Raw genomic sequence first — 10,258 nt, forward strand, 5'->3', positions numbered from 1 at the left:
TTCAAGGCTGTCCTTGACCTCACTAATTAGTAGAAGCTGGCCTTGAACTTCTGGTCCTCCTGCCTCTAGCTACTGAGTACTAGGATGATAGACATGCCCGGCACGCCCTCCTTTGTTAGGCGTGCTGGAGACTGAGCCTCGGCTTTGTGCAAGCTAGACAAGCACTCTAGCAGCTGCGCTGCGGCCCCAGCGCCTCACTTTTCATTATTGTTTTTGCATGTGTTTATTTGTACCTTCTGAAGCTCCAAGACAGTTTTATCAACATTTAAAAGAAAAACACTCCAAAGCAGGCAAACTAAATCTAAGCAGCTGACCAGAGGAGGGAGATGGAAAGAGAAAAGGCCATGCCTTCTGAGTCACACTGGCATGGAGGCCAGCCGCGTGGCAGACCAGCAGCCATGAGGCAAGAAGGGGAGCTTTAAAAAACAAACAAACAAACAAACAAACAAACAAAAGAAACAGTGAAGCTTTTTGGTTATGGAAAGTTTATTTAGGCTCTGGCCAGCATCTGAAAGAAGAACGACAGAAGGTGGGCAAACCCACTCTGGGACAACTGGCTGCTTCTCTGTTTTAAGACAAAGTCTTGCTGTGTAGTCCAGTCTGGCTTCAAACTCAAAGAGATACTCCTGCCTCTGTTTCACACCATCTAGGATTATATATGTGTGTGTACTACCATCTAGAAGGCCTCCAATTACAACAGAAAATGTCCCAAGACAGACGCCAGTTTAGAGAAAGAACCCACAGTCAAATTTCAAACAACCCAAACATCAAAATCAAGGGCATCTCCTCAGTAGACAGGTGCAGGTAAGTGGCAGGGATGGAAGCTAGTGAGTGAACAGGGATCTGTGAGTGGGGAAGCCCAGTGGCAGCTGGGAAAAGGGGGCCAGAGCTGGAAATTCCCTGCTGGGAAGCCCTCACAGGAAGAGCGGCTCAGCTTGCAGGACTGTCAGTGACTGCAGTATCTACAGAGAAACATTTGTAGAGCCTCGGGTGGTCTTTCCATGACACTGACTCATTACAGGGAAAAGCAGTCACCCAAGGGTGGAGAAGCTTGGCTGACAGTAGCCTGAGCAAGCAAACAAGCCAGGATCAGCAGCCATGGGACTAAGGAACACCCTGCATCCCTGACATGATGCCTGACACACCATCTCCCCTGGGTGTTCGTCATAAAGAGAAGATGGTGGAATCCACCAAGGCGAAAGCCCTTCTGCAGAACAAGCAGCCCGGGCACCCTCACGCATTTCAAATCCTGAAAGTAAAGATGGCCTGAGCAAGTGATGAGATCATCAATGCAAAAATATAGTTATTACATGAACGAAAACGAGGGAGTTCATTTTGGAGCTAACTATGAGCGACTATGACTGAGAGCACAGGTTGAGGTTACCACAAACTCCGTGTTTCAAGGAAGAAGCAGTTTCATGAAGATTTCATAGTTTCAGAACAAAGACAACCGTAGATCAAGAGAAGTCACGCTCACTGGAGGGAACAGTAAGCAGACCACTACAGCAGAGCGAAGAAATCTCAGCTACAGGCCTCAGGTGGGCTCTGACGGAACTCTTAGCCCTTCGATTGGTGGGAAGCTAGGGTTCAGGTGATTCATTCCAAAAGGTTGTTATCTGTTAGAGGATTTTAGGTCTGGCAGAGGGAGACATGGATTGGTTATTTAGTAGGCAAAACATAGCTCAAGAGAAATTGTAATTAGGCTCTGATCCCTACAATATTCCCACCTCCGGAGTCACTGGCGTTTTAAGCAGTCAGTTGGCCTTTGTGGACATGGCTTCTTTTCAGAAATTCTCGTTCACAAGATGAAAGGTGGCAGGAGGGCTGGGGTTGGGGCTCAGTTGGTAGAATGCTTGCCAAGATATAAAAGCCCTTGGTTCGATCCCCAGGACTGCATAAAGCATCCATGTAACCCCAACATTGGGTGGGGGGGTTGTGGGGGCCGGAGGACTAGAAGGTTGTGGGCTTTCTGGGCAGATAGGCTAGCCAGTGCACTCTACGTTCAGTAAGAGACCCTATGTCACACACTAAGGTGGAGCTGGTGAGACCGCTTGGCAGGTGAAGACGTTGGCCACCAAGCCTGACGACCTGAGTTCAGGCCCCGGAGCGAGAACTTGGTGGAAGCAGAGACCCGGCTGCAGGAGCGGTCCTGTGAGCTTCACACATGCACCCACAGACATCACACACACAAAGTAAAATGTAGTCATGCAGTATGAAATGTTTAAATAGCATGGAGAAAGACCCCAACAGTGAGCTCTGGCCTCCACAGACGTGTGTGCCCCCCCCAAACCTGTGTGTGTGCATGTACACGTGTGATTTTTCTGATTTTGGTAACGGGTTGTGCTTATGTGGGAGAAAGTCTTAAAAATAAACAGTTATCAGCTGGGTGCAGCTGCTCACACCTGTATTCCCAAGCACTGTGGGAGGCAGAGGCAGGCGGATCTTTGTGAGTCTGAGGCCAAAGTGAGGCCAGGGCAGGCGAGGCTACACAGCGAAACCCTGTCTCAAAAAACAAAACAAAACAAAACAAAACAAAAACTAAAGAGTAAAAATAAAAACAAACAGTTATCAGTTAGTATTTCCTATCTGCAGTTTTCAGATGGTTCCTCTACATGGGGCAGAGTAATAAAGCTAATTCTAACTATGAACATTTGAGTAACTATGTAAAACTCTTTGTTTCATTGCAACCTTTCTGTAAGCCTGAAACTATCTCAAAAGTTCAAACAATACAATAACCATGTGCTAGATAAAAGCATCCGGCATGATCTAGCACACTCAGCGGGGTTTGGGGGTGACTGGTGGGTGGGGCTGTGATCAGAGACGGTGGAGCTTGGGGGGTGAGGACCGGCTCCTCAATGAAGGGAGTCAGTCTAGCACAGCTCCATCTTGGGTGTGGGTGGGGGCAGGAAGTCTGTGTTCGCCGAGATGCCAGGCAAGCCTGATGTGCCTGCGTGCTGCGGCTTCCACGTGGGCAAGACAAAGCACCACTGTGATTTGGTCCAGACAGGTGAGCTGTGGTCAGTCTTCCTGTGAGACTCTGGTGTGCCACCAAGATGAAAGCTTTTCCTTGCTGGGTGTGGTGGCGCAGACCTGTGGTCCCAGCAGTCTGGGAGGCAGAGGAAGGTGGATCTCTGTGAGTCTGAGGCCAACCTGCTCTACAAAGCGAGTCCAGGACAGCCAGGGCTACACACAGAGAAACTCTGTCTCAAAACAACAACAAAAAACTTTTCCTAATCCGAACACCCCTCCCATCGCACTCAGGGGCCAGGTGAGTCCAGACGGCTTCTCTCTTTGGCTCTGCTTTGGGCACCTGGGTCCTGATCCCTGGACAGCAGCCCTGTGATTCTGCTCATGAAAACAAATTGGTTTTGTTGGAGTTTTTTTGAGGCAATGTTGCATGTAGCCCAGGTTGATCTCCACCTTTTGTAGCAAAGATGGCCTTGAATGAGTGAGTCTCCTGCCCCAGTTTCTGAGTGCTGTGATTAGAGGTGTACGCACTCAGCTCTCATGACACCCCCGGCCTCCTTATGCCCGGCAACCTTCCACACCATAGCCCCAGCCTCTGCCATCAATCATGTCTACTCACTCTCACACCCACAAAATACCTGCCTTAGTCGCTCAGGCCTCCAGCAACACGAGGTTCCTTCCTTCCTTAATGATGGCTGTCCCGAAAGCTCTTTGGGGAAGGCACCTGGTTGAGAGCTGCCAGCCCAGGCCCCCCTTACCCAAAGCCAAAGAATAGCCACACTCACACTGTTGCAGAGACACCCACAGGATTTTACCCAGCCCGGGGCTCAGGCAGTCCCTTTCTGAGGACAGGACGGGGACATTTTGAGTAGTGTCCCAGAATGCTGGGCTGGCCACTCAACTCCTAGGTTCTCTTCTCACCTCCACCCACTCTCCCCGCCCTCCTTCAGCCTAGAAGCGCTAGGATCTGAAGGACCTAGAGAAAACTAGGTCATGGGGAGGTGGCCGTGGCCTTGCTCCCTGGAGAGAGAGCTCAACCCAGGACAACAGCAGCACTCCTGAGGCCTCCAAAGAGATGAGGGGGCGGGGTCTGGACTTCCAGGAGACCACCCTCTGTCTTCCGGGATCCTTCTACACCTAGCCTTCACCCACACCCAGAGGCTAATTCCAGTTAATTCTGGGCATGGCTGCCCAGAGCCAGGCTTTAGTGAACCATAGGAATTAGGTCCTGAGTCAGGGCCCAGGGAAGCCACAGCTGGTACCAGGGAGGAGAAGCCAAGAAGAAGGCCTTGCTGTTGTGATGAGCTCAGAAGTCCTCTGGTTTCTCAAGAAGAGGGGTCAGCCAAGCTTGCTGCCTCCTGTGCAGAGGGCCTCACAGCTGGATTCAACGGCTGCTCCTTTGGCCTGGAGGAAGAGGCCCAGCAGGAAAACACTAGCTGGGTATGTGGTGCAGGCTTAGCCCAGGCACTCAGGAGACTCAGGAGCAGGAAAGATCACAGGTTTAATGCCTACAGGAGCTGCATCGTGAGTTCAAGGCCAGCTTAGGCAATTTAATGAGACAATGTATTGAAATATAAGTATTTTAAAAGGAAATGGGGGATATAGCTCAGTAGTAGAGCAGTTGCCTAGTGTTGTGTGAGGCCTTAATCTCAATTTCCAATATCCACCAAGTAAAGAAGAGGCTCCCCAAAACTCTGTCCCAGTTCCCGACAGCTGGCAGACCCCTTGCACATCTGAACTTCTGGCCTTGTGCCAGTTTCCTGGGCTCAGCATGGAAGTCATGGGCCCCATAATTCAGAATACATTTGCTCCTCTCTGAAGCTTTCAATCCACTCTGCATTTCAACCCGACTCCCTAAAGCCTGAGGAATTTTCAGATTTTCAGAGGAGGCAGGGAGTTGGAAGAAAACCCAAGCTGGACAAGAGAAGAAACCCATCCCAGGCTCAAGAATGCTCTCGCCTCCATCCCATGCTCTCCCACAAACAAGCCACTCCACCAGGGCCAGGCTACACCCCTCCACCCCCACCCTCCACTCCCGATACCAGAGTTGCAGACCTTTCCAGAGCTGCCCACATGCCCGTGCCTGTCTCACGGCCTTGTTTCCACCTCTAAGTCTACATCCCTGGGTGCCAGTAAGAACCTATTTGTTCGGCAGAAACGTCTTCATCCCCAAGCCAAACACCTCACAAAATAGCCTTGGGTCGCTTTTGAGCATAAGGGACAAATTTTATCCTGAAACAGTGTAGATTAGAATAAAGAAATTAGAAGCAGAAGGGGTGAGAGGAATTAGAAGTTAAAATACCTGCCGCTGAGTCCACCTCAGAAAACCCAAGCATTCAGACACTGCTGTCTTCCCTCTCCTCTCCATCCCTGGCATGAATACTGAGCACATGACATGTTTTCCTTTCCATGAACAGATCTTTATTGGTGCTTTGAAATAATTGAATGATTGACACAGGCTCCATGGGATTCAAGGCAAGTGACGGGAAGAAGCACCACGTGCGGGTGGGAGGACTCCAGGGGAGGAATCCCAGAGCGGCTGACACCCTCCTCCAAGAATCTGGATCGTGAGAGTCTCAGCCAGGACCAGGCTCAGCTGTGCAAGCTTGGGGACCTGGAATTGAGTGAGCCATACCTCAGGGAATCTAAAAGGGCCCCCAGCCCTCTCTCAAGATAGACTTTCCCAATCTCCTTGGGAACTCCTGCCAGCCTTGAAAGTCTTTGCAGCTCCTGGGGACCCTGCTTTAGGCCACCAAGCTGCCTTCCCTCCCCCAACAGGGCCAAGGTAAGGCTCCTGCAAAGGAGGGAGGCTGAGAACAAGTATAAAGACTGGCCAGGCCCCAGGATACCCCCTGAGGACATCTGCTCCCCCCAACACAAGGTCTCCCTACCAATGGCTGGGGACAGGAGCGGGGGTTTCTTAGTGGGAGCCCTCTGGTGCAGAAGGCTCTTCCTCAATGAACTCCAGGTCAAACTCATCCTCCAAGGAGCCCCCAACCGGCAGCAGGCGGAACTTCTTCCCCTTCAGGGTGCAGGTGCGGTGCTCGAAGTCCAGAACGGCATTGTGGTCCTGCAGCACGTCTGTGCCAATAATGGCCTCTTCTGCGCTTGCATTGGCCACCAGAAATGCTGCCTTCAGCTTCATCTTGCCCAGGGTCAATTCTGTGTTCCACACACCCAAGATCTTCATCGTTGCCCCGTTGGCCACTTTGACCACGCTGTCAAAAGGCTTAAGAGTGTCCAGGTCACCATCGGTGACCTCCTCCCACAAGGATGGGTGGACCACAGACACCTGAGCTCCAGAGTCCACCAGGAACTTCACAGGCACGTGGCCAATCTTCCCTTTAAGGTAGTAGCCCTTACCCATGCTGTTGGCAAACACAATTTCTTTGGGTTTCTGGCTGTGGGCAGCCCCAAGGCCCACAAAGGCCGTTAGGAGGGCTTCCTTCACGAGACTGTAGTCGCCCTGGGCCTGGGGATTGAGTCCATTGTAGACATCCAGGGCATCTCCCCTGAGTGACTCTTTCAGAAACCTCAGTTTGGTGGCATGGTCCCAATGGTTGAGGTCATCTATGACTTCAAAGCGGTGCAGCCAAAGGCTGGCATCGATGTTAGCACCATTGAAAGGTTCTGGGATGAAGGCATGCTCCCGGTGGCCTTCCTTGCTTCTGGCTCCGCTGGTGGCCATCCTTCTGCTCACCTCTGGAAGCTCAGCAGTAACGCAAGCCAAGTAGAGAACGGCACAGAGCAGTGTGGGTGCAATCACGCTGGAGCGCGAGGTCTCCGTCGGCAGGGCCGTGTTCCTGCCTGGCCTGGGCAAATTGAACAGAGCAGGTACAGGGTGTCTGGCTGGCTGCTGGGCACAGAAGTGGGTTGTCTGTGTTCTGCTTGCTCTGCACAGCCTTTTTGATGCCCAGCCTGGGCCCCCAGGGCTCCTAGTTCTCCTTTGTTCTAGAAGCTCCGCCCTTTCAGTCCGCCCTCTCCTCCCGCCCTCCTGTCAGCATCTTGCCTGACTAGCAGGATGGGTGCCTCACCCTCTGTTCTCCATCCACATGACAGCAGCCAGCCCACCTGATGAGAAAGGCTGCCTCAGTTGGGGGATGGGGCCTTGGGACCCTTCCCAGCCTATGTCCCAGAATAACCCAGATGAGGACACAGATGTGATGACATTCATATATGTATCATTAGCCAGGGAAGAGGAGATTGGAAACAGGTCTCCACCTGCTTCAGAATTGGGGACTCCTTTGGCCAAGAGAAGGAACTTGCATCTGTTGATCTCTCACTGTGTGCACTGATGACTCATATATTCTAGATTAAGTGTGGCTCCTGGAAGATTCCCTGGAGAGACGAACAGAGGGGGTCCCAGAGTCAAGAAAACACAAAAATCCATCGTCTGTCTCTATCACCCATCTGTCATCTACCTTTCTACCTACCCACCTCTATCTCTAGCTACCCGTCTGTCTCTGTCATGTGTCCAACACATAGCTATCTATCATCTATTATGTATCCACCTATCTGTATCTACCTGTCTGTCTCTAACATCTATCTGTCATATATCTACCTATTTATATATGTCTATTTATCTGTTTACCTGTCCATCTCTACGATCTATCAATCACATAGCTATCTACCTATCTCTGTGTCCATCATCTTATCTATTTTGCTTTTTTGAGACAGGGTCTTCCTGTGTAGCCCTAGGTATCTTTGAACTCCTGGCTACTCTGCCTCTGCCTCCTGGGTGCTGGGATCGCAGAAGTGCATCCTCACAATCCTGGCCAGGTGTTGCTTCTCTGAGTGATACACTCTAGTGCTGGGTGGGCCCCATGCCCGGCCCCTGAATACTGCATCCTCCCTCCCTGGCCTTCCTGCCTTCTAGAAGGCCTTCCAAGAGCCCCTTTTTTCCACCTCCAGTGCTCCAACCTGTCTCTCACACATGCCTCATTTGAAAAGCGGCCTAGAATCTCAATAGTTTGTGCTCAGTGGAGAGGGCCTAGGATGCACTGGCCAGGAGGTTGTCATGGTGACACCTTAGGCCTGTTCTGCTGGGATCAGAGACAGTCCTGACTGTGTCCCTGATAACCACAGAGCAGATCTGTGGTTGCAAGGGCTCCAGCTGGCCTGTACCTGAGATAGGGAGTGTGGAAGGGTCCCAGTGTTCTGGCCCTTGTTCGGACGCCATCTTTTCCAAAGAGTTCTCTACCCTGTCCCAGCACGAGGGCATACGTCTGGCTGAACACATGTTCTGTACTCTCTTATGTTTGTCCACAAGTCCTCCTGCAGTGAACCAGCTGGGTCACATGAACTTGGCATTCATGACTGTCTCTCACTCCTCCAGAAACTTATCCTGGGACTCGGGGTGGCCTCTGGAGGGCCCCAGGCCTAGCTATGTGCTGTCACAGAGTGGGAGAGATTAAAGAAGGGAGGTCAGGACAGGTCAGTGGGACACCTGTGCTGGTGTGGCTGGCTGGGAGCCTTACCCCTGCCTCTCCTCTGTCCATCACTCAACACCTAGCTGAGGCCTCTGTCCTGCTTCCGTATAGCCCCAAGGTCCCACCACTCTTCGAACCCCTCAGCAGCTTCCGCCTGACCTGGTGAGCCAACAGAGATGCATTTGGTCAACATCTCTCACCACAGCTGCCTGACTGAGGTGGGGCCAAAGTGGCATGCCAGGATCCCAAGGGAGTGGAATTGATGCCGAGAAGGTATCAGCAGAAGGTGGGTCTCCAAGACAATTGTGCAATCAACAATTGGTGTCCAGAGTCAGGGCCTGGCCACCCACAGGACCAGGAAGTCCCTTCTGCAAAGAGATATGTTTGGATGAAATTGTAGCCCTAGGGATGAGTGTGGTCCCGTGAGCCCGTGGCTCCCTGGCTCCCCAGGACCCATCACCTTGCACACCAGGTCCCCTGGAAGCAGCCACGAGTGAGGATGCGGCTTCGGGGAGGGGGTGGGGAAGGGTGGAAGCTGTAAGATGGCTGAGGCAGAATTCTCTGGCCATATATCTCAATGTGGGAGCCAGATGTCCTAGTCCAGCCCTGTAGCAGCATGGCACAAATGACGACAGGGATGGAGGGGATGGTAGGAGGCTGCCCTGAAGTCCTGAGGGCTTATGCTTTTGATGCCAGGGCAGTGGCCATGACAGATAGTGAGGCAAGGTTCAGGAAATTTCTGAGTTATTTGCTAAGTGGATTCATAGATTGAAATTGGACGAGGTGGAGTATTGACACTGCATCCAATTAGCAAATGCCAATTTGCCAATTTTGGATCACCCTGCCCCTTAAAACTGATTTATCCCTGCATGAATTCATAGCAGTCTCCAGTCCCACATTCATGCTACTCCCAGACCCCCAAATGCTCCCCTAGTCTCTGTGCTTGGATAGTCGTGGCACAGGGCTTGTAGCACAGGGCTTCCATGCACAGGCCAGTTCCTTTGCCCGGAGTCACGTGGTTTCTGTGACTGCTTGCTGACTGCAGGGCCCATTTCTGGCTATGCATGGGGACACAATGGAGGTGAGTTCTCAGGCCCTCATTGCTTGTTAGACACCTACCCCTGAAACACCCTGAAGACTGATGACTGATGCTGAAGGTGTGGGAGGACGTAAACTCACCAGCGAAGGTGAGAGCCACTGCCTCCTCCCAGAACCCAGGACATCACGAGTAATTATTGACCAGTATAGATAGGTATTGGGGCTAGGGCGGAGTGGCCTCATTATTGTCTGTGAGTATACTTTGAAGTAGTCACACTGAACTTGACCCAAGAAGAGACAGCCCAGGACAATAAACAGGAAGGGCACAGGGAGCCTCCACCCTCCACCCCCTCGTGGAGATTCTGCCCCAGCTCCTGGCTTTTCTTGGCCATTTCTCTCCAAAACAGGAGTCACCACCATTTTGGCAGGAGCCCAAAGCAGAGTTGCTCAGGCCCCCTGAAGGCTTCGGCGGAAAGTGGAGACACGGAGACACTCAATCCTGTTTTCATTTTTATGCTTACTTATTTGTTTTCTTTTTGAGACAGACTCTGTAGCCCAGGATGTCCTGAACTTACTCTACAGCCCAGGTTGGCCTCAGACACACAGTAACACCTGAGGAAAGTGGCAGAGGCCAAGAGAGAGGTCCGAGCCTTCACAGCGTGCAAGCAAGACGAGAACGGCAAGAGGAGGGAGAAAGAGGTGTCTTGAAGAAGGAGCCAAGGACAAGTGACACCTTAGGGATGGTGGTGTTCTCAGTGGGGCCTGGCCTTGAAGAGGAGGCACAGGAAAGGCCAGAGCAAGCTGGGCTCCACAAGACTGCCTGC

At 51.9% G+C, this 10,258-nt stretch overlaps 1 protein-coding gene across 1 annotated transcript; it reads right to left on the minus strand.

Annotated features, from left to right (window-relative positions):
- Window positions 1-5,887: 5,887 nt before the first annotated feature.
- Asprv1 (aspartic peptidase retroviral like 1) lies at window positions 5,888-8,146 on the minus strand. Its single transcript, XM_055617631.1, has 2 exons — window positions 8,092-8,146; window positions 5,888-6,918 (listed from the first exon to the last, which is right to left on the minus strand). The coding sequence occupies exons 1-2, from the start codon at window positions 8,144-8,146 to the stop codon at window positions 5,888-5,890; spliced, it is 1,086 nt and encodes a 361-aa protein (XP_055473606.1).
- Window positions 8,147-10,258: the final 2,112 nt, after the last annotated feature.

Source organism: Psammomys obesus, unplaced genomic scaffold (genome assembly GCF_907164565.1).
Source record: "Psammomys obesus unplaced genomic scaffold, mPsaObe1.curated_primary_1811, whole genome shotgun sequence".
Lineage (NCBI taxonomy): Eukaryota > Metazoa > Chordata > Mammalia > Rodentia > Muridae > Psammomys > Psammomys obesus.

Coding starts and splice junctions, on each gene's coding strand:
- Asprv1 (XM_055617631.1), bottom strand. CDS start 8,146: ATGGCGTCCGAACAAGGGCCAGAACACTGGGACCCTTCCACACTCCCT. Junction 6,919..8,091: donor TTCCACACTCCCTATCTCAG/GTACAGGCCAGC, acceptor CGGAGCTTCTAG/AACAAAGGAGAACTAGGAGC.